General features: G+C 33.5%; 1 protein-coding gene across 3 annotated transcripts; it reads left to right on the top strand.

Annotated features, from left to right (window-relative positions):
* The first annotated feature begins 357 nt into the window (after positions 1–357).
* LOC109435541 (uncharacterized) lies at positions 358–25,040 on the top strand. 3 transcript variants are annotated; one of them, XM_074326024.1, is made up of 8 exons: positions 358–565; positions 8,200–8,292; positions 9,568–9,669; positions 13,905–14,003; positions 16,304–16,516; positions 18,786–18,895; positions 21,964–22,072; positions 22,923–25,040. In XM_074326024.1, exons 2-8 carry the CDS (start codon positions 8,202–8,204, stop codon positions 22,934–22,936), a joined length of 738 nt encoding a protein of 245 aa, XP_074182125.1. In that variant the 5' UTR covers positions 358–565; positions 8,200–8,201; the 3' UTR covers positions 22,937–25,040. The 3 variants fall into 3 exon arrangements, with proteins under 3 accessions (XP_074182125.1, XP_074182123.1, XP_074182124.1); XM_074326022.1 differs by having other exon boundaries at positions 363–565; positions 8,085–8,292; XM_074326023.1 differs by lacking the exon at positions 358–565 and adding an exon at positions 4,472–6,136 and having other exon boundaries at positions 8,085–8,292.
* The last annotated feature ends 7 nt before the right edge of the window (positions 25,041–25,047 follow it).

Below are 25,047 nucleotides of genomic sequence, written 5' to 3'. Positions count from 1 at the left end.
CTGGTCCCCGACTTTTGCTTTTGGAAAGGTTTTGGGTGACTGATTCAATTTCGTTACTGGCGATAGGTCTGTTTAGATTTTCCAGTTCTTCAAGGTTCAGCCTTGGAAGGCTATAAGTTTCTAAGAACTTGTCCATTTCTTCTAGGTTATTGAATTTGGTGGCATATAGTCCTTCATAGTATTCTTGGATGATCCTTTGTATTTCTGTGGTGTCCGTGATAACTTCCCCTTTTTCATTTCTGATTTTGTTAATTAGTGTCTTCTCTCTTTTTATCTTAGTGAGTCTAGCCAAGGGTTTGTCAATTTTGTTAATCTTTTCAAAGAACCAGCTCTTTGTCACATTAATTTTTTCTGTTGTCTTTTTGTTCTCTATTTCATTTAGTTCTGCTCTGATTTTTGTTATTTCCTTTCTTCTGCTGACCTTGGGTTGCACTTCTTCTTTTTCTAGTTCTTTAAGGTGTAACATGAGGTTATTTATTTGGTGTTTTTCTTGTTTCTTGAGATAGGCCTGTAATGATATAAATTTCCCTCTTAAAACTGCTTTCGCTGCATCCCCAAAATTTTGGTAAGATGTATTTTCATTGTCATTTGTTTCTATGTATCTTTTGATCTCTCCTCTAATTTCTTCTTTGACCCAGTCATTCTTTAAAAGTATGTTGTTTAATCTCCATGTGTTTGTGTTTTTTCCTGCTTTCTTTTTGCAGTTGATATCCAATTTCAAAGACTTGTGATCAGAGAATATGCTTGGTATGATTTCAATCTTTAATTTGCTGAGGCTGATTTTATGTCCCAATATATGGTCTGTCCTTGAGAATGTTCCATGTATACTGGAAAAGAATGTGTAGCCTGATGTTTTAGGATGAAGTGCTCTATATATGTCAATTATGTCCATTTAATCTAATGTGTCATTTAGGGCTGCTATTTCGTTATTTATTTTCTGTTTGGATGATCTATCCATAGCTGTCAATGATGTGTTTAAGTCCCCTAGTATAATTGGGTTTTGGTCAATTTCTCCCTTTAGTTCTGCTACTAGTTCCTTGGTAGATTTTGGTGTTTCCTGATTGGGGGCATAAATGTTGATGACTGTTATGTCTTCTTGTTGTATAGTCCCCTTCACCACTATGAAATGTCCATCTTTGTCTCTTGTTATTTTTTCACCCTGAAGTCTGTTTCATCTGATATCATTATGGCTACACCTGATTTTCTCTGGGTACCATTTGCTTGGAGTGTCAATTTCCACCCTTTTACTTTGAGTCTATGCTTGTCCTTGTAGCTGAGATGTGTCTCTTGGAGACAGCATATGGTTGGGTTTAGTTTTTTGATCCAATCTGCTACTCTGTGCCTTTTTATTGGTGAGTTCAGTCCATTTACATTTAGGGTGATTATTGATATGTGAGGATTTCCTGTCATTCTATCTTTAGTTTTCTGGTAAGGCTGTGTCTCCATTGTTTCTTTGCCTTTTTGTTGTTGTCTATTATTTCTGTGTGGTGGTATTCTATGATGTTTCCCTCTGTTTCTTCTTTTATTACAGTATATATTTCAGTTCTGGATTTTTTTTGAGTGGTTACCCTTAAGTTTATGTAAAAGAAAGTTTGATATTTAGAGTATTCCATTTTCTTCAGCACACTTACTTTCTCCATTCCCATATTCTGGTTCAGGCCTTTACTCTCCCCCTCTTTATGTTTTGGTTGCCACAAATTGTCCCTGTTGATGGTGATCAAATCGCCTTGTTTAGTATTTCTTGTAGTGCAGGTCGTGTATTAGAAAATTCCCTCAGCTTCTGTATGTCTGAAAAGGTATTTATTCTTCCTTCATATCTAAAGGATATCTTTGCTGAATATATTATTCTTGGCTCATAATTTCTCTCATTCAATAGTTTGAATATTTGGTTCCACTCCTTCCTGGCTTGTAGAGTTTCTGCTGAAAAATCTGATGATAATCTAATGGGCTTTCCTTTGTAGGTTACCGTCTTCTTTTCCGTGGCTGCCTTGAGGATTCTTTCTTTGTCGTTGATTATAGACAGCTTCAATACAATGTGCCTTGGAAAAGGCCTGTTGGGATTGAGGTAATTAGGTGTTCTATTTGCTCCTTGGATTCAAGGATCCAGTTCTGTCCACAAGTTTGGGAAGTTCTCATGGACAATTTGTTTGAATATATTCTCTGTTCCTTCCTCTCTTTCTTCTCCTTCTGGTATGCCCATTATTCTTATATTGCTCTTTCTGATGGAGTCAGAAAGTTCTTGTAGAGTTCTTTCATTTCTTTTAAGTCTCAAGTCTCTTTCTTCTTCCATCTGTGTAATTTCCAGGTTTCTATCTTCGATGTCACTGATTCTTTCCTCCATCTGGTCAACTCTACTACCTAAGCTGGTTATTTCATTCTTAATTTCTTCTATTGAGTTCTTAATCTCCAGAAATTCTATTTGATTCTTTTTTAAAATTTCAATCTCTTTCGTAAAATGCTCATGTTGTTCTTTGATTGTGTTTCTGAGTTCATTAAACTGCATTTCTGTGTTTTTTTGCATCTCGTTGAATTTTTTCATAACTGCAATCTTGAATTCTCTGTCATAAGTCACATATTTCCATATCTTTAAGTCCTTTTCTGGAGACTTTTCACTTTCTTTCTGAGCTGTCTTGTTGCCTTGGTTATTCATGGCAATTACTGATTTATTATTTCTCTTCCTACACATCTACAGGAGTGGCTTCTGCAACAGGTTGATAGGAAGAGGTCTTTCTTTTGTTTTCCAGTACTTGTTGATACAATGTTTTATTTTCTCTCCGACTGCAACCTTTTTTTTCTCTCTCACACGGTAGTGCTATGTTTTCTCTGCATTATTTGAGCTTCTCACACAATGGGTGGATTCCCTGGGAGACGGGCTTCTCCTCTGTTAATAGTTCGCCTGGGTCACAGGGCACAGTGTCTGTGTGGGTATGCGGAGAGATTTTGAAGTTCCAAAGCTCTTCTTGCACCAGTTTCAGAGCCCATATGTTTCAGCAGTTCTGTTTACTCCTGCAGGGATCCACCCAGATAGGTGGGGCCAGGGGCGGGGTGAGTTGTGAGAGGTGGCCCAGAGCGATGGCAGCGACCACCACCACAGCCGGTTCTGCTTCCACAGCTCTCTCCCCTTTGCCGGAAGTAGTTGGGCTGCGAATCTGTGTCTGCAGTCCACAGTTCTCAGAACAGCAAATATTCAGTTCTTTTGATCTGACACTGCTACTGTTCCGCCTCTAGTACGAGGCACGTGGGGGCGGGTTGAGCTCTGGGAGGGTAGGGAGGGGGCAGCTAGTCTCAGTGCCTAAGGCTTCCATTCTCTGCTCCACTGTGAGGGCTTAAACCACCATTTTCAGCCTTCTTCCCTCAGTCTTTTCTCCTAGGTCTCTGCCGTGAGCATTGGGTTCAGCCGTGTTATATGCTGCCCCCTCAGCCCTGTGGGCCATAAACGGAGCCTTAACAGTCTGAGTTCTTTCCTCTCCCACAGATGCAGTAGTTCCGTGATGCAGCGAGCTCGGAGCACTGAGCTAGGTCTGTGTCCTGTGCCACCGCTGCTCCGTCTCCGCACTTCTCCCTTCCCTCCTCCCCCTCCATGCGATTCGCCCACCTTTAGGTGAATTCAGTAGTGGGCCTCTTGGTCTTGCCTGTCTGCTGTGCAGGGAGTCCTTTGTGGAGTTATTGTTGTTCAATTAATTGTAAATTCCAGGGGAGCTTTACAGAGGCTCACCTCACACCGCCATTTTGATCTTGGAGAGTGTCATTTATTCTTATGATGAGAATTTTCTAAGTTTTTACATGTATAAGCAACAAAAAAATACAAATTGTTGAAAGTTGCCTCAATCATAATTATGTAAATATTCCAGAACTAATTATAAAACAGAGTAGTATTATTATAAGATGTGTTTCCAATTAAATATTATATTTATGCTTAAAATTTATTCAAACAAGTAATACATTTATATTGTTTTTATCAAATGTACGTTAATTATTTTAATTTTAAGTTTCAATACATAGAGCTTCATATATACAGGAATAAAACAAATACAAAATCCATAATTTATATTCATATTTTACTTCAGGAAGTAGAATATACTGATCAGTGTATTTTTCATTGAGGGCAGAATCAATAGTAAAGAAACTAGTTGGGCTAGGGTAAGAATGAAAGCAAATTATGAAATTGGAGAAAGAGACTTGGTTATAGCTATGAATACACACCAATTATTTATGTTTTTTCAATATAATATATTTATGTTCAAAACAAAACAGTACAGAATAGCTCATTAGTTAATAAAAGCATCTCCCCTCAAATGATTGTTTTGCTTTTTAAAGGCAATTTTTATGCTGATTAGCTTCATATGTCTAAATAATGTTTGTACTACCCTATATGAATGTATGAACTTTAGAAATTATCTATTGACTTTCTGTTTTGAAAGATAATTAAAGTCTCTCTCTCTCTCTCTCTCTCTCTCTCTACCCTTCTCTCACACCTTCATATAAATCTTTATTTCTTATTTAAACAACCACAGAATGTATTTCTAAATTCCCCATTCCAAAGGAGGTAGAGATTAGTGTTACTACCCTTTCGCTTCTTCTTCCCTCAACCTCTCTATTCCCATCCTACTGATTCTTAATCTCTGTCATTTTATCCTCTACTTTTACACTGCCAATATTGAAGTATGCATATATTCCACAGCCATAGTTATTTTATGGTTTTACCATTAGCTGATTTTAAGAGTGAATTTTTAAATGCATTTATTTTGTTTTACCATATTATGACTGCATAGTGATTAATTCCAGTGTAGTGATTACAAATCTTTCTCTACATGTCCAATATGCCACTCAAAGGACAATATTCTCAGCATAAAGTTTAAATGGAATTCTCTTACTATGCCTCACTAATTTTTCAAAGCCACCACAAATTTGTATGTCATTTTTGCTCAAAGTCCTGTTTCCTAGAGTCCCCTGTTCTCTTACTCAATTCTGTACCAGCATTTTGCAAGAGCTGTTATTAATACAATATTCATCCTGGGACATTTGTCACTGTATTGTCCACTATTAGCCAGATCTCACATCTGTTAATTTTTTTGTTTATTTGTTTCTTCCTTCTTTTGCTGGATTGCTTTTCATTTTTTTTTAACTGACGCTATGTTTGTGAATTAGTCAGTTTAGATATAGCCACTGATGAAGGGGTTCTGATTCAGGATTTCAGGCCGAAGAATCATTGGGAGTGAAACACACCAAAGAGTCAATGTAACCAAGTTGCTGGGACAGACCAGTGGCTACAGAGGCTGAGAACATCAATTAATACTTACTCAGAAATGATGAGGACACAGTATTTGACATAGTTCTTGCCGTGGTCAGATGTGGCAAGAGATCAGGCTTAGGTCAGTAATTGAAATATGGTGGGAAATATGATGAAATTGATAAGAAATGGGGAAATTTAAAAGTAACTGAAACCTATGAAACTGGAGAGCAAAAACTTACTTTAAAAAGTTATTTTGACTAATGATTTCCGTAACTAAAAGAGGTAGTATGTATTATATCATAGTATTAAATGAGCATATTTTTGTAGGATAATATTTTTGTTGCTGTCATTCTCTGACTGCCGAACAACTCTGCAGAGAGGCCTCTCAAGAGTAACCTATTTAGAACAAGCCTCCTTTCCTTGCTCTGTCACCCTTTCTTCTACCCTGCTTCATTCTTAACCACAGCACTATCACTACTTTATATTATATTACTTATTTATGAATAAATATATAAAGTATTAATACATAAGGATGCATTTACAAATAAAGTAAGAATGTAAACTATATTAAGGAAAATGTTTCTATCATTTGCTCTACAATAATGTATAGCAGAGTAAATATATAATCAATTAATTTGTTGAATAAATGAATAAATAAGTAAATGTTGCTGAATCCCCAAATATACATATTTATTTCCTTTTTCAAATTAAACAGGCAGAATCCACCTATGAAATAAAATGCATTGCATTTATATCTATGGAGACAAAGTTTATTAGGAGTGGATGAGGATAGATGAAAATCTGCATCTCTGAGAAGAAAGCTGAGGCTTTGAAGATTTAGGAGATACACTACTATTCAAAGTTTCAGAGAAAAGATTAGAATATTGAATGACTTTTCTTCAGGTAATTTTCTGCTAATAAAGCACATTTATGAGAATGGTGGGAACATCTATTGCTCCTGAGCAAATTAAAGTCAGTGAAAATTCTGAGCTTCATGGTGAGAGTCTTTCGTCTTTTCCACCCTCAATATTTACATATCAGAATATGGTATATTAGAATATAAAGATATTCTCTTTCCCAACACTAGGTGAAATATTTCTTAACTTCCATCTTTGTAATGTTTTTATTTTACCCCGTTTTTATCCAGACACTCTCCATAATAAACATAATGTTTTCTGTTAAGAAGACAGGAATAAAACATCAACCTGACTTCTGATTTCATTTTCTGAATAGTCTAGAATTTCAATTTTTTCCTTTTGTTTAATATTTACCTCTTTTATCATTTTTCACTCTAATAAGTAATGATTTGATGATGATGCAAGTACATAAATCTTTGTGTATCTCTGTGTCAAGTCCAAACAGTCAGACTACTGGCTTCAAGCAAATGTAGGTTTTAAGACCACAAAGAAGAATTGGATAGATTCATTCTTGGAAGGAGAAGAATTTGAGCATTATATAACTAGAAAAACAGGTTAAAAAGTGTAGGTCAATCCATTTCATTTTTAATAAATAAGTAAAGTGAGGCCTAGCGACTTCCTTAATTTACTTAATATTAGAGAAAACACCGAAGCTCATGTTGCACATATATATTAATGTTTCCTGCCCTTATCTCTGCCTCTACCCTCAATCTCTTGTCATAATACAGTTTCTCCTACCATGAGAAAAAAGTTCACGGTATGTGTACCTGATTGCAATGAGTATTGAATATTCCTTATTGGGTTTTACCTGTTCTGTTTTTAAAATATGTTTCAAACTCTGTGGTGTAAGGTAATGTCTTTTTCATAACACTGTCTTTCCTCAGTTTACTCCTTATAATTCTATTTTTTTTAATTCTGTGAACAGTGGTTCTGTCAGCCTATTGCATACTGCTGCATTATTTCTTGAAAATCAATAAAAGTGTTCTTATTGATAATAATACTTAACAGTTGCTTTACACTGAATAGTACTGTGATTATTTATGAATGAATTCATAATTGATGCATTTAAAGATACTGATTGAACATCTATTAGGTTGTCGTCACTATGGTAGATATTCAGAATACAGTGAGTATGTGCACCACTGACTAGTCTTGTGCTGGACTGTGAGTAAGGCCCTGAATTTAACTCTCCAATCTTTAAAACAGGTTCCTATAAATACAAACTCTACCTTTCTCTCAGAATTTAAGTTATTAGAATTCAGATCCTAACCTGATGAGTACACTCTAAAGAAAGATCTGCCTCTTTGAAAACATATCTCCCTTCTTTTTAGTGGCTGCTTTTGCGTGTGTATGGGGGTTGGGAGGGGGGTTGGGGAGAGTTGAGGGGGGCAGGGGAGGCCCGATATCTATTAGTGAAATTCATAGTGGCTTTCGCACGTCTTCTCCTCTGTCTCTTAGTACTACATTTTCTTGATTTTGTATTTGTCCATTAATATTCTGCTCTTAAGTTCTCAGGACTCTTCAATCCAGAAGAAAAGGAAGTAAAGAGGGAAGGGAAAGGTTTTGGTGAGATTTAACTCACCTGTGGTTTTCTGGGAGTCAGTAGTGGGTTAAGTATCACATGCAATTTTAACACTGTTCTCACAGGCACATGCTGATTAAGAAGTTCATACATGCAGAAACATACTTGTATTTGTATTTTTCACAGGGTAGTAGCAAGTCTGGAGATCCCTATGACTTTCCCACAAACTGGGGAAAAAAAAGAATTGTTTATATTGTATTTAAAACCTACATTTGTTTCTTAAGACCATTTCTTCAATTTGGTGTTTTACTGGAGGAAGTTAGAAAAAAAGAGATAAGACATGCTCAGTCTGAAATTCTCAGTGGACCAGTTCTGTTTTTGTCACCATTTTTTTTGCTTGGTTTTTACAAAGGTAGCTCACTCAGCTAGTTCCTGAGTGCACAGAACACCCCACAGCAGCAGCTTCTGTGAACTTCAGTGTGATAGCACAATACGCAGAGTGACTGAATTGTGCTTTATTTGTTCAGCAATGCCTGAGGAAGTGACTTATGCTACTCTCAATTTTCCAAATACTTCTAAGGCAGAGAAATCCCAGGAGAGCTGCATTCTCAAGAAAACAGGTAAGATCCTCTATGCAGGATCAGACAAACCAGAGAAGAGATTATTCACCTCTACTGGTGGGTTCTCCTGTCTCCAACTCAAGACTGTTGGACTCTTCTAATATTTGATTTTGGAGTGCTATTTCATAATAAAGTCACTATGCCACAGCATAGTTTATCTATCTTATTTAGTTTGTAAGATCATCACAGTGTGTGAAAAGACTGTGGTCTAAACCTCTGGAAATCCAGATGTCTAGTGTCACCAAAATAGCATTTCTTATATATTTTATTTTATTTCAGGCTAGTAGGGGATGGAAAAACAGTAATAGCATGAGCAAAACTTTCCAGGGTTTTTATTTAACTGCTATAAAATATGAAATAGACATATGCTATGAGACTCATAAGACCATGGCACCCTACTCAGTGATGATGTTGTAAACATTTATTTCTTTCTGCGAAGGAATAAGGCTGAAGATTCCTTATCTCAACATAATATAATTCCAATCCACATAATTGCAGCCCAATTTATTCAGCAATTCAATCCCTGGAAAGTTAGAGATAACAATGAAACAGTAGGAAGATAATTTTTGAAAACATCAAAACCATATTTACCGAAATTTCCTTATTGCTATGGGATATATGGTTTCTTCTTTATTCCTGGGATTATTTTTGTTATTTAAATATTTTTATACTTTTGTATGTTTTTTTTTTAATTTGTTTTTAAGTCCTTTTGGTCATAATATAAAATATCTTCTATGTATATGTAGAATTTTTAATTTACCCCAAAATATTTTATATTCAAATGATGAAAAAACAAATAAAAAAAGCACTCCCTATGAACAAATCTGATTATAGAGTTTTAGGCATCAGCTTAATGGATAATGTTTTAGAGGCAAGTTTCCCCAAATAGAGTCATCTTTACGACATCTGATGAAGACATTGTATGTATGCAGGAAGAAGTATTGCATCCTCACCATCCAATTAATATCATAGGCAACTGACTTACGGTGCTTATAAAACTAGAGATGCAATTTATGTTCAGACACATATTTCCTAATAATAATTAACAATTGTTATTAAAATTCTTATGAAAGAATTTTATCCCTTTACATACATCTAGGTAGGTAGTTTGAATTCCATTTTTGTAAAAGGTCACAAAGAGTTTGTCTATTAAAAAATCTATCATCAGAATCAAGCTAGAAACACTGGGAATATCTAGATAGATAGAAAGTAAAAAGAACACTAGGGCAAAGAGTGATTTCTTTTTTAACACTTTCACTTTTCCCCCCTGAAAAGATAATCATGAAGTGCCAGAATTGGAGCTGGATGGTGCAGCTGGAAATGAAACAGGGAGAAATGAGGACACAGCTGAAGTGGCAGGGAGTAGAGCTGTGAGAGGTAAGATCTATTTGAATAAATAGAGCCACTGGGTCAAGGGGAAAATTAAGGACATTGTGGGAGATGTTGGGGCATAAAAATTAAAGATTACTTTTAAAAATGAAAGTTAGAAAAATTTTGAGAAAGGAAGTAAGGAGGATAAATGCAAGGTGATAAACCCATGTCCTGTAGTTATGGGAAACCATCTCTTTTATTATTTTCTTGATGCACCCCTAGAGTTTTCATATCCTTTTCTGGATTTTTCTTATTTTTATAATATTAAATCTCATTGACTAATTCCCTCCCATTTTTTAAAATCAATTTTATTCTTTTGTTATATGTCATGGGTGATTTTCTTAAATTGCCTTTAATTTTCCTGTCAAAAGTGTGTTCCTAGTATCATTTTGTTTTCAACAAATTGTTTTTTCTAAAGGCTTCTATTATAACATTCTATTCTTGTGTGTGGATGCAAAATCGTATCTAATTTCTCTGATAAGTTTAAAAATTTTATTTTAAAGTCAACATTATTGAAATATAATTTAAATACAAAATAGCACACCCACTTTAAATGTATATTTCATTGTACTTAACAAATACATATGTATATACTGCAAAATTAAGATATACAATATTTCTGACACCACTGAGAGACACCTTGTGTGCCTTCCAATTTCTCCCCACCATCATCACCACCAGTCTTAACTGCAGGTAATCACTGATCTACTTTCTGTCATCCTAGACCATTCTGCCTGGTCTAGAATTGTATATAAATACATTCAAATAACATACATTTCATGACTGTCTTTTTTTACCAAGCATAATGTTTTTGAGATTCATCCATGTTGTATGTATCAGTAGTTAATTCTTTTTCATTGCTGACTAGTATTCTGTTACATGGAAACACCACAATATTTATCCATTCATCTATAGATATTTCAGTTGCTATCCTATAGATATAGGATATTTCAGTTGCTTCCAGTTTGGGGCTAGTATAAATATAATTGCTATGATGTGCAAGTCTTTACGTAGACATATTTTTAGAAATTTTATTAGGTAAATATCTACCTAGGAGTAGAATTTTGGGTTGGATGGAGTATGTTTAACTTTATAAGAAACTGTCAAAACTGTTTTCTCAGAACTTTGGAAGTTTTCTCATTGTGTTAAATCTGCTTCTTCTAAATTCCTCTTGTTTGTGTTATATTTTTTTCTTAGTCTTTCATATTGGTAGCTTTCTTCAAATATCTGGTTATCCTGTATTCATTTAAGAGTGTGATACCAAATCCATTTTGTGGGACCCCAGTGTATATGAGATAGGCTTGTTAAATTGTCGCCTTGATGACTGGAGCAATTCACTGAAATAGCCAATTGTTAAACTGTATTTTTTTTTGCCCTCTCTTGGGCCAGTTAATTGCTCTGGAGATGACTCTTCCAATACTCTGCTCAGGCAGAATTTTATGAGAATAGATAAGAGAAGTTAACTCAGTTGTATGAGGTGGGGGAGAATACATAGGGTGAAGGGAGTCTACCTGTATCTTACACAGACTTTCAGGTACTTTTTCAATTTTCAGGCTCTCTCATGGTACCAGGTATCAATTGATGGAGCTTGTGGGGAAGGGTGGGGGAGTGGGGGGGTGGGTTCTTAAGCGAGAATCAGCTTGTTTCTTTTGTTTCCTCAATGCTGACTTTGGTTCAGTTTCTAAGCACACAACGTTACTTGTAGCTTTTGTATCTGCGATCTACCTAGCAATGTTTCATTTTTTTGGTTTCCTTTCATTTTCTTATTGTGAATCTATGCCTTCTTTAACTTCCATTCTAAAGTTTGTTGGAGGTTTTAGAGAAAACCAAGGTAAAGGAATGAAATATATCTATAATGATTAATTTCAGAATTATTTGTAATCACCATTTCAATCAGTCCAAATGCACTTTTAGCCTGCCCTTCTTTCTCATTTCCTACTCTCAAAGAAGTCACCTGAATGAAGCTAGTATAGGCAGGGCATTGAAGGTATGTATATATCCAAAACTCTTACGGGATTCCAATGAGGAGAAAAGGTGATGGATTTGTTTACCTTTGTGCTAGTTAAGAGATTCATAGAAAAGAAAGCTTAGCGGAAGAGACAGGCCTCTGTGGTCCATGAAAAAGGGCCTAGTGTCTTGAGATTACTGGACTCCATAGAGGAAAGGTGGTGTCAAACTTTGTGTGTGTGGTCTTCTAAGGATTTGCTTGCTTTCTAGTCTCAGAGGATTAGCATGCAAACTGAATAGACATGTAAAACAGTTCCTCTGTAATCCAAAATCATAGAGAGTGCTAGACTTTGCATCCAAGAAGATATTGGACCAGGTTTCTTCTTTTATGGGACAGAATTAACAGGTTGTCATCTGGCATGCCAATGACACATCGTGAAAGAAACAAGCTTGCTTTCCATCACTCATAGGTTTAACGCATCTTAAAGTACTCCAAAGCTAGATCTCAAACACAAGAGGAAGTAAAACAAAGGGAAAACCAACAAAAACAGCTACTGATTTTAGGGGTCTCAGAGGCCAGAGGAGGAAGAAAAAGACAAAAACCCCAAAGAGTAAGGGCCTAGTCAAATATAACCCCGGGAAAAGAAAGATAACCAAATTAAACAACCAACATAATAAGATCATTTAAGATGTTAAATTATGGCATCACAAAAATTTAAATTGAAATAACATAACTTTCACTGTAATAACTTTAGTAGATGAGTTGAAAGAGAGTGAAGATCATAAAGGCCCAATTAAATATCCTGGAAGATCATACAAAATAAATTATTCAACGTTAAAGAGATATGAAAATCATGATGGACTTGTATAATAAGGCTAAGTGACTGAGTATGTAAATAATACGATTTCAGAAAAAGGAAAAAGAATGATATAAACAAGGGAATAATTAAAGAACAATTAGGTACCTTCTAATACAGAGGAAATATGGAGAAGAAATAACTGCCATTTACTTATCCCAAATTCAGAAAATATTTGTCATCCATTTTAGCAAACTGAAAAATTATCATACACTCCATCTGAGAAAAATACTGGAGAAAATTTCCAGACACAGAGGAATTAATAAGATCTTAAAATAAGGGAAACTTTAGAGGCAAATAAAAAAGTAATAGCTGATAATGGAATAACTATAATAAAAACTATAATAAAAGTGCTAAATTATTTTTGCAATGAAATAAATATATTGCAAGAGAAAAATCTATGATAGTCTATAACAAATTTTACTAAATTCTCAATGTAAAATGTTAGGGAGAGAAGAGATGAGGGAATAAAGATATAAAAGTTCAGGTTTGACAGTGGGATTGGTAATTATATATCAACACTATATTATTATAACTCAGAAACAGTTAATGATTAGAGCACTTGGTGAAGGGAGTAGAGCTGGTGTCTTATTTCATAACATAGCAGGAAAATATGTGTTTAAGGGCTAGTAATTAGTATAAGGAGAAAGATATACAAGTAAAACTTTTAAATTACCAAGTGAAAAATATAAAATAAATATTAAATCTAGACTAAATCGTGAAAAAAAGTATGTTATATAACGCGCAAATACATGATTTGTGAAGGACATCTAAGAAACATAAACCTGTATGTATCAAAAATATGAGGTAAATATATGAAGCAAAAATTATTATAGAGTCAAGGAGATTTTATTTGAAATAAATTTAACTCAGATTTTAATACATTACTTTGTTACTTTGCTTTGTTACTATACAATACCTAGCAAAATATCCAATAAATATGAAAATGATTCAATACTTAAATTACATATATGTATTCATATATTAAACAAGTGTATTAATTTAAGCATTGAATACATATTGTATATTATATTCTATATATTATAATATACTTTCTATATCTATATCTCTCTATATATATTAGATTAATGAAAGCAAGATTAGGAAAGTAGGAGGGGAAAATAATGACTGGTAAAATATAAACCAAAGAGTGTCCATAAAAATATCCAGAATATGTCATATAATCACCTTTACTTAAAATTAAGCGCTTTCAGTGTTAGATGTGAATGTAGAGATGTATTCACTTTGATTGCATATAAACGATGACTGCTTGACTTTACAAGAAACTTTTTTTCATTACAAACAAAATAAAAAGAAAGAAAATAGAATGAATACTTCTATACAGTGAGGGGCAGGGGATGGAGGGGTTAAGGAAAGAGGAAGCAGCATAAAATGTGTTGCGTCATGTCATCTTCCTGAATCTGTGCTTCCTCATAGGTCATACTACTCCATCAAAAGTGTGGCATCTTGTTGCTTTCATTTTTCTGATGCTGAATTTAGCAGTGCTGGTTGGACTGGGAACCCTGATCTTAATGAGTAAGTTTCCACTTTTCTCTCAGGCTGTCCCTTGGTTTTATTAGGCACATCACAAATGAATCCAAGTCCTGAGAAACATTCATATAAAATTTCAAGATAAATGGAGAGGAAAACAGGTCTCATTTCTGTATGACCATATGACATTAGTCAGTCTCTTGAGGGAATTTTAATATCAGATTCCCTCAATGGTAACTAACGCTAAAGAAAGTATTGTAAAGCCTATTTATCAGTAAAATCAAAGCAACAACAAAAGTTTAATTTATACCCAGAGAGTTTTCATGATTTCATTTGTTTGAAACAAATTCTCCATTTTCATGACATTTTCTCCTTGCCCAACTCATTCTAACTGCAAACATCTTTCAAAATGCCTTTATCATTACTTGTTTTTTTTTTTTCCCTTTCATTAATAGCCAGTTACTTTCTCCTAGGAATCACGAAATTTCAGATGAATGTGACCTGGCTTCATGATGATGTCATTTGAAAGATAATTTCTCCCAAATGATAAATTCTTTTTCTAGATTTTTTTTTATTAAAAAGTTCCTGGCATTAGTATAATAATTGGTGGACAGGATCTGTTTCCTCCAATATATTGCAAGCTTCTTAAGGGCACAGACGTTGGCTTATTCATTCCTTGTCTTTTTTGGTTGAATGGATGTGTGAAGTAAATAAACAAATGAGTGAATAAACAAATAGATGAATAAACGAATGGGAAATAGCAGGCTTTGTAATATCAAAGCTGAAGTTTCTTTATAAGAGAAGTAAATCTCAATTTATCCTTATCAGCAGTTTGTTCCACATTTAAGAAAAAACGGTGTCTTTTTCAATAAAGATCTAATACACCTGCATTGCCCAAACTTCAAAATACACATGTAGACAAGAAGAAAGTAAAAGCAATTAGTAAAAGCAATATACCAATGGTATGTAACAGCTATTATAATATAGAGACATACATTAATATCTTTGGCATCATAAAGTAAATATAATTTTATATCAACATTTCATTTAATAATTTAAATAAATTCTCTGATAACATCATAGTACTTAATATTTTGAGTACTAATGTTTTCCCGTGCATCAGCTCACCTAATCTTTACCCCAAACATAATATCCTATAGTTACATTTTTTTCTCAATTTCCAGGATCAAAGCATCCAAAGTACTTTTTCAGTTCTGTGCAGCTTGAAGTGACCAGTGGAGAATATTTGATCATATATCTATCATTATATTTTGTACTTTATAGTTTTAATACCTTTTGCCTTTCATGTTGCTATCCTTTGCTATATTAATCATGTTTTCTCTTCTTTGAATACCTTCCCAACCCCGGCAATAATTTTTTTCTTTAAATATCCCTTAATTATTTATTTGAGAACTAATGCTTTTTTAAGCACTCCATATTTTGGGAGCATCTCTTCCCAAGCCTGGATACTAGTGGGAAATACTCTCCCAGCTCCATTTCCTCCTACAACAATGAGTACAAAAGCATCCTTAGGAAATAGAAAGAGGATAATTATTACAATAATTGCTAACTTTTCTTGAATGCTTATTCTTTTTGATTTTATCTCATTTAATCCTCAAAAAACTTAAATTAAAAATGAAAGATCCTATTAAGTTGCAGGACTGCCAGGTAAACATCCGTCTATCAAGAAAACCAGATTATATTATAATAATCCACAAAATGGATAAATTATAAAGTTTTCTGAGTGTTCTGAAGTTCTTAGAGACATGATCTCTGTCTTTTGCTTTTTTTAAAATTCTGAGGCTGGTGTTTGTCAATTCTCCATAGTTAAATTATGGTTATATCTGTTCAGGAAACTCAGACTCACAACACATAGGCTCACCAATAGATTCTGGTGCCACCTAGTCTGAAAAGTATGATTTGCATTTTTATAAACTAACTACTGAATTACACTATCTTTTATTTTGAAATCTCTGCTTCACAGGGATCCTTTTTGTTTTGCAATTCAATTTATTTGACCATTTCCTTAAATAAAGAAATTCTCCATTGAGTAACATAAATCATTTTTATTTCAATTAATTTTAATCTTAAAAGTATATAAGGTTAGTGTTTTACATGTATGTAGCTATCATTTTAATATTAGGTCGGTGCAAAAGTAATTGAGGTTTTTGCAATTAAAATCGCAAAAACCTTTTAAATCACAATTAAACCTTTTAAATCGCAATTGCTTTTGCACCAACTTAATATTTTTTTATTAAATTGTTAAGTAATAACTATTGTGATATTAATATAATTTATTGGAAGACTTTGTGTTAAAGTCATTAATCTCTTGCTATGAATTACAGATTACCAGGAACTCTTCTTCAGCAACAGAACATCATATGATGGGCAACGAAGCATAATAGAACAGTTGGAGAGAAATATGACATTGTACATGGATATATATAAAAATGTCTCAAGTGAGCACACCACTTTAAAAAATATGTTAGAAAACACATTAAAAGTGTTGAACAACTTTATCTCAAAATACTCTGAAGACTTAAAACAGAAGGAAAAGGGTGAGTGAAATGACCTATGTTTCTTATCATCTCATCAATAATATAGGGTTCTCCATTTTCCCTGGCCTTTCACTGGGTTGAAAATCTTGAAATATTCCTGGAAAAGCAAAAGATGGAAATATGGTAACCATTTATAAATCTTTCTATAAAAAATACACTTTTTGTCTTTCTTGACTTAGTTTCTTTATATGTTTTGCTGTTACTTTTATCAAACTAAACTCTCTCTTTCTTGGTTTGGATTCAGTTTTCTTGTATCCCTTCTTTCTTCCTTTTTCTTCTTTTACTCTCCCATTTACACTCCTATTTTAATAGACTTTAGCTGAGTTTATAGGAAATAAATATTCTGTATACTTGCATATCTAAGAAGGTCTTTATTTTGGCTAGTTATAAATTTGAGGTTAAAAATTAGTTTCTTAGAGAATATTATTTTAAATACATTGCTTCATTGTCTCTAGCAAACAATGTTATTAATAAGAAGTCTGTTCCCAGTGTAATTTTCATTCCATAAAAATGACCTGACTTTAGCTTTGAAGATATTTTCTTCATTAGGGGGAGCTGAAATTTTAGGATATTCTGGGTGTGAGTGTTTTCTAATCGTTGCTTTGCTGTGCAATCTGTGGGCCTTCTTAGTCTGAAAGTTATGTCTTTCAAATTTAGGGAAAATATGTGGTATTACTAATAAGCTTGTTTTTTTCACTCCATTTCCTCTGTTCTTTTCATGACTTCTCTGCTTTGATTGTTAAGATCTACAGATTGTCATCTCTTCTCTGTGTTTTCTTTTTTTGGTTTTAGGTTATAAGAGATTTCCTAAACTTTATTTTTCAATCATTCTATTGATTATGATTTTGACAATCATATTTTTTTAACCTGATAAAACCTTACGTAATTCTTGAGATTTCTGTTTTTTGTAGCATTCTGTTCTTACTTTATGTATACAAGTATAATATCTTTTGGGGTCATCTAAGTATGTTATTAGAGGAGTCTTCTTTTTCCTAAATTTAGTTTTTTTTTTGGGGGGAGGATACAGGTTTTTTCTTTTATCATGGGAATTCTCTTTTGTCCTGCTGGTGCTCTGATATACCTTATACTTCTTGCTTTTCTGTTCATATTTAAGAAAGAAAGGGATGGCTGGTCAACTCTACTCTTATTATAAAGAGGATACGTTTTCCATTAGATCTCTCTGGAAGTGAGAAATCTGTCTGGATATTTTAAGGGTGAAAGACCAGGGTGGAATGTATGAACAGGCAACTTTCCCTTTCAAATGAAGCTGGATGTAAAGTGTGGCACTAACAATCACAGTAGAAACTTAGCCTTTGCTAGATAGTTCATTCAATTTCTTTAGAGAGGAACCATGTCCTTTCCTCTCCTGAAAATCCTATCACCTCTCACTGATTTGTCTTCCTTCCATTCCTCATTCTTTCCTTTCTTATCTTAAAAAAAAACCAAAACTTCACACTATATGCCAAGCACTCGGGAGACCCTGAGAATATAAAGTTTTTTGCATACCAGTTATAACAATTCCTCATCTTGAGTAACTTATGGTATGATAGGAAAAGCATACAAGTAAACAGAAAATTAAATTTAAGTGTAATAAGTACTCAGAAACATAAATATACAGTGCAAGAAACAATATAGTTGGAGGAAATAGTCCAAACTGGATGAGGGTACAATATTCAATGCTGGGAGTGGAGGCATATTGAAATAAAAGTGATGAGTGATAGCAAGGCACTCTCAGGAAAAATTCAAGGTATTCAAAATAAATGTGGACTAATAAGAGATAAAACTGGAGTGTCATTAAGGTTTCTGTAGATAATGGGGAGAGTTAACCTGAAAGCTATGGAAAAATATTGGCTATTTTAAAGCACAGTTTTATAGAAACATCACTGGAAATAGTGAAGTGATGGGGTTTTTATAGAAAATTTAGCAGAATAGATACGAGCTAGGGTCCTGTTGCAGCAACCCAACTATACTGAAGTTTTCTCTGAATGCTTTGAATAATTTTGTCATCATTTTTCTTGTGTTTATGATTTTTATTCTATTTCAAATTGTTTCAGATCCAAACCCCATTTCATTTCAGATCATATTCTCTTCCTTCTCTCATATTTTAAGCAATTATCTCATCCAATATATAACTTTTGTTAATCATTTCAATATATAATGCAGATGTTTGAAAATTCTGAATATATATCCTTACTGATTGTATATCTGTGCACACATATTAAGCACATATATGTATTAGTGTCATAGATTTTCCTCATTTGTCTTCCAGACCTCACACTTTGCTCATACTCAGTGTCATGTGCATGTCATGGTGACAGCAAAAAGGGTCACTCTTCCTCAATGAATATGAACAGTGGGAAAGCAGCGAATAAAACTCAGGTCTGTGTTATGATTTGTGGTATGTCCACAGAAATTTTTTGGTATTGTTAAGGTACAGGTAAGGAGAATCTGAGTGACAATATTAATCCTTGACTGTTCCTAATAAATGGCCTTAATGCCTTTCATCTTTGCCTCCTCCCTTGCAAGGATATACAATTTTTAGAGTTACCAGTTCATGAGTCATATCACAACAGGTAAGTTATGGAAATATATTTCTTTGGTATTTCTTGTTCCCTGTGATTTCTGGTTCTTGTAGAACCAGAAAGAAGAGAGTAATGATTTATTTGGAGTTGTGATGCATATTTTAATGGATCATTGATGCAAACTAAATCGTGGGATACTCTTCCCCCTTAAAGTTGCTGTACACTGATGAAAAATTATACTCTTGACTATAGTCCAATTGGTACAATTGTATAACTTATCTTATTTTAACATGTTTTGACCCTACTTAGTGTTATTAAAGTTAAAATAGAAAGAAACAAATCAGATAAAGTTACCACAATGCTCTTGATAGTTTTGCTATTATTGATTTTATTAACATTTGAGTGTAGAAAAAAATGTCAAATTCCTATCTGTGAAATGTTAAAAAGATTTTCTATCAAGAACAATCTATTTATTTAATTTACTATAATGTATAGTGGCTCCAACCCAAGAGATTTTTGTCATCAGCGTTAACCTGTATGTTGTTCACGCCTTTGTGATTTTTGCCCTATATGGTTTTATTACCTGAGTTATTATTTTATCCCTTTTGAACTCGATTAATCCAACTCAATTTTCAAGTTTCAACCTCATTCTTTCTTTGAAAATTCTGCTTCCATCATGATAAACCTAATTAGTGGCTTTCTTTTTCATATCCCCACAGCATTATATTTTTAGTTAACAGCTATAAATGTGACTGTTCTGCTAGACTTTTAGTTCCTTGAAGGTAGAAAATGTGTCTTACTCATTATTGTATGCCATTTATGATACTGAGAACACTTTAACCCTGGCTGAAGTACAAGGTTTCTTTAATAGCTTGATTAAAAAAAAAAAAAAATTTTTTTCTGTAGGCAAAGGGAGTACTTAGATATCAAAGAGGAGATTTTTAATTGTTAATGTATTATTTTGATGTTACTATATTAAGGAGAGAAATATGTTAATCAGAGAAACCAATTGAGAAACAGTTAAGAAATTAAGAAAAATTAAGAGATAAAATTGTTTTATGCTACAACTTAATCAGGTATGAGGTATGAAGAAAAGGGAACAGACTGTAATAAGATTTCTGTCTTGAATTTGCACACAAGAAAAAAATATCAGTTATATCTGTGGTATTTTTGTGTTTGGTGTTTGGAACTGATGTTGAGTGTAAATTTTAATATGTCAAATTTATGGCACTTATGAGAATCTCATGGACATAAAATGCAATTGAGCTTGGAGCTGAATGGAAGGTGACTATAATGGAGATTTTATTTTAATTATCCACCCATAATTTTACTAAACATAATTTATTTATCAAAGATTTATTAATGATTGCTATGTTCTTTTAATTGGGAATACAAAATGAATAAAATACTGAGCCCCATCATCAAAGAGAATTTGGTAGGGAAGAATTCTCGTAGGGAAGAGTTGTGGTCAATAATAATAAAAAAAAAAGATCAATAGCTTGGGTGACAACATCCAAAATGAATTGGTAGACTGAGGAAAGGAGAAGCCAAAGGATAGAATCCTACATATTCACACTATAAATGTGGCAGAAAATTTTTTTTAAAAGTTAGCACAATTGTTTAAGAATAAATGATTAAAGAAATAGGGAGCAAAAAGAAGGTATGATGCAGTGGAGCTAATGAAAAAGCACTTCAATAAAATACAATCAACAGTGAAAACAACTCAACAAAAAGGTTAAATAATTCATGAGTGATGAAAAATACTATTTATTATATGCCTATAATGAGCCCCAAACTGGAAAAGACCATTCTATCTAATGTTTTATTTAACCTCAAAATAGTCTATATAAGTATCATTGTCCCTAAATTTCAGATCAGGAAACTGAAGTTAATAGAGGATAAATAAATTTCTTAAGGTCACATGAGTAATAAGCACCAGAATGCAGGCTCAAATACTTGTCTGCGTATCTCCAAAGCCCAAGATACGTTTAAAAATAGAGAGTTCATAAACAATGAAAAGATGACCCTGGTAAGAGTATTATAAATTAAGTAATATGGGTTGAACATTAATAATATTTTATTATTTTTCAAACAAATATTTCTTAAGGGTTTACTAAAGTCTGCAACATAGACTAAGTTCTGGTGATGTAATAATAAACTGTGCCCTCATAAATCTTACAGAAGCTTTTACCTAAGGTGAACCAAAACAATAAATTAAGAATTATGCAAATGTTTATTTTACTGAAATTATGATACATATATAAAAAATGAAAAGTACAGTACTCAGAGGATAGAGATGGCTTGAAGTCTTAATGAGGAAGAAGAAATAAAATCAAGCTTAAACTCTGGGTCTTCGCTTTAGAATCTTGGAAGTTAGTGGAAGACAAGATATCTTTTATATCCCGAAGGAAATTTTATGATACCAGAAAGAGTTTTAAAGACAATGTTACTTAATTTAGGGTAAGACCCAATGAAGAGGAAAAGATTAAAAGAGTAAGATAGAGATAAGAGTAAGATAGATTATAAGCGTAAGATAGAGTAAACTGGAATAGAGTGGGGGTTCTTATTGGAAAGGCTAGTCTTGAATAAATGGGAACCAATTGCACAGTGAATAGAGAAAAGAAAACTAGAAACCCTACAGATATAGATATGGTGGTATTTGGGGTAGTGGGGGCATAGTTCATCTGATGCCTTCTATTTTTGCCTGTCATCAGCTGAATGTTAAAAGTGTAGTGATGGTGTTAAGTAGGAGACCTGACAATAAAGAAGGTTTTAAAATTTCACTCAGGGAAAGAGGACAAAGAACCAGAAAGAAGAGAAATCATTGCCGAGTGGAATTTTGATGACATGAATCTGGTTTTGTTGTACTTGAATTAGCTTCCAGTAGTACAAAGGAGTGGTAACTGATGTTTGTTTTGTATACAGCTGTTAATTGGCTGTCTTCCATCACCTGTCTCCTGGAGGGATCTGCATTGTACTCTCAACAAGAAAAATGAGACAGCAAAGAATGTTTCAGACTTTTGCATTTTGACCTGTGAGTTAATCTGTCCTTTTCATCTTGTCAATAAATAAAGGAGTGTCTGCTATGCTAATTTTGAAGACATTTCTGTGACCAGCATCCACCATATATGGTCAAAGATGTATAAAGAGAAGACAAGATATTCTGAGAGCATTTCTCTGTACCTCAGGCAATTCTTTTTATAGCAAAAACTCTATGCTGTATAAAAGAAGTTCCTTCGAATTAAGAGCACAGGAGGTAGAAATTCAGAAGTTTTGCTATACTTCCTTGTCCTTCCTTTCACCTTGCTACTCCTTGCTTTCCAAAGGCACTGAGAAATGGAAAAAAGGTATAAACACAAAATCAAATCAAGGTCAGGGATATTACTCTGTGCAATATAAAGTGTTCCTTTGGAGCCAAGAAAACTGCTTTGTTTCTACTACTCTATATGTTTTTTTAAGTAAACATAAGCTTACACACTTTATTAAAGGAAGATTACGGTGGTATTTTAAGAGAGTTATAATCAGGGTGACCATATGATTTATTGTCCAAACCAGAGCACTTTTGAGAGTGAAAGAGGGCTCTGTTGATAATTACACCAGTGTCTTGGGCAAGCCAAGATTTCTTAGCGACTTCTTGGGTGAAATTGGGAGCAGAAGGCCCAGAGGTAGTTTTGGGTCTTATATAGTGGAGGGATCTAGTGAATTTTCACAATAATGTAAGGAATCACCATAGTTATTGTCACTTTCTTCTCTTTTAACTAAAATAATCTAAGAAGAAAAGAATAATAAATTTTGGAAATAATGGATTGTATTAATGAGACATTTGTCTCTTTTTCAAGATAAATAAAGCACACAACTCATTTTTATTTATTTTTTTATTACAGGTTTGGCGCCGTGATAAATACTTCAAGTGCTGAAATGGTGAACGAAGAATGCAGTATTCAATAGAAATGAAATAACTGGAAAATCTAATGATTCTAGTAGTTAATATTTGTGAAAACAAAGTAGATAATATCCACATTATTAATGCCAAGTAAATGCAAACGCTCCTAGCTTATTATAATACAGTGGGACATAAAAATTACCATGTAAACTGAAACTATGCAAAAATAATCTCAGAATCAGATTGTTTTGTGACCTTTAAAACTTTTTATCAAAACATTAAAAACTCTATTAATGTTGATTATAAATCTATACGAAAATAAAAAATAGTAAAATTAATATTAGTACATTATAATTTTGAAATATTAGAAACATTGAGAATTAAAGTGGTTTATTTCATTTTTCAAGAGTAGTATGAACAGTGGTACAACTTCTTCTTGTGGTCCAACTTATTATGCAGATTGAACATCTTTTCCATGCTTTAGCAAATAGCCATACTCCTTTGTACGTTGGGGCCAGCATTTAACATTTTATCCTTTGGGGTCTCAGAGACATGTAATGTTTCCAACAGTTCTTTTAATGGGAAGTTTGTGGCTGGCATCACTTCCTTTAGGTGCCTTAATCTTCATTACAACTACTTTTATTATTTATGTCTCTACATTTCCTTCAGTAAGTTCCTCTGACTGCATATCAAGACCCTGAAATGAAGGTAATATCAACATTTCTACAGTCAGCTATTTCTTCTTTCACTGTATTTAGATTAGTATTTGCACAGTATGATTCAAGTTTTTGTCATACTCTACAGTTATTATTCATTGTGCTTCTTGTCAGGATGCTTGAATATTTTCAGCTATTTGCTTGATTTCATATGTTTAAAACTTAAAGAAATTACATGAGTGTAGTATCAATAGCCGTTCCAAATGTCCATCTCAGATAAAAGGTTTTAAAAGTTGAAATAACACCTTGGTCCATTGACTGGATTAATAAAGTTGTGTTTGGTGGTAAAAAGCATATTTTCACTCAAGACCCTAAGAGAATCAGGGTGACTGTTTTGTTTTGTTTGTTTTATGGAGGCAGCAAAATTATGCTCTGGAAACTGATTTTGTCTTTGCCAGAAATTTATTTAGCACCGATTCACTGTGAGAATTATAATAATTTCATAAGCCAAAGCATGTAGGATAATCTCTCTCAATAAGACAAATAGAGAAATAACATACTTCAAACCAATGACAGATTAATCACACTATCAGGCAAGGGGAGATGAGAGGAATGAAGGGGCTTGTTATTCATAACAAGACACCCATTTTACCTTTATGGCTCTACAGCATTTCTTCTTTTAGTTCTACCAGTTTTTGTCTCACATAATTTGATGTTATGTGATAGGTGCTGACATATTTAGATTGTTATATCTTCTTGGAGAATTGACTATCATTATGTAATACCCCTCTTTAACCCTGATAATTTTTCTTGTTCTGATGTCTACTTTGTCTGAAATTAATATAGTTACTCCAACTTTCTTTTGATTGATGTTAGAAAGATGTATCTTTCTCCACCCTTTACATTTAACCAGTGTCTTTATAATTAAAGTGGTTTCTTGTAGACAACATACAGTTGCATCAGCTCCGAAAATCTCTGGCTTTTAATTGGTGTGTTTAGATCATTCACAGTTAAAGTGTTGATATAGTTGAATTAATATCTGCCATGTTTATATCTTCTTTGTATTCTTTTGTCCCCCTTCCCTTTTTTCTGTCTTCTCTGGTCCTATTTGCTCATTTTATATAATTTCACTTCTCTCTTCTGAGCATGTCTATTATATCTCCTTTTAAAATTACGTAGTGGTTTCCTAGAGTTTGCAATGTGTATATATAAGCCTCTGAACATCTATGCTGACTCTCAAAGCCACTTCTCCTTTTAAGTTCCCCACAGATACTCCACATGTTGGTTTCTTGGTTTCCCACAATCCTTGTACTGCTGACTGAGACTGAAAGTCCCCTTTGGTCCCATTTGCAATTTCCAGACCATTATTCCTCACTCCCTCTCTAAAAATTTCTAGCACTGACTCTTGACATCACACTACTACATCCATACACAATACTGACTATTTCAGTCATCTTCCAACCCTTCTCA

Source organism: Rhinolophus sinicus, linkage group LG02 (genome assembly GCF_036562045.2).
Source record: "Rhinolophus sinicus isolate RSC01 linkage group LG02, ASM3656204v1, whole genome shotgun sequence".
NCBI classification, from domain to species: Eukaryota; Metazoa; Chordata; class Mammalia; order Chiroptera; family Rhinolophidae; genus Rhinolophus; species Rhinolophus sinicus.
Note: the sequence above shows the minus strand (reverse complement) of the source record. Positions and strands in the feature narration are given on the sequence as shown.

Excerpts from the sequence above, each read along its gene's own strand:
- LOC109435541 (XM_074326024.1), top strand. The coding sequence starts at position 8,202 with ATGCCTGAGGAAGTGACTTATGCTACTCTCAATTTTCCAAATACTTCT. Across the intron at positions 14,004-16,303 it reads GGGAACCCTGATCTTAATGA|ATTACCAGGAACTCTTCTTC; the intron begins GTAAGTTTCCAC and ends TATGAATTACAG. Across the intron at positions 16,517-18,785 it reads CTTAAAACAGAAGGAAAAGG|ACCTCACACTTTGCTCATAC; the intron begins GTGAGTGAAATG and ends TTTGTCTTCCAG.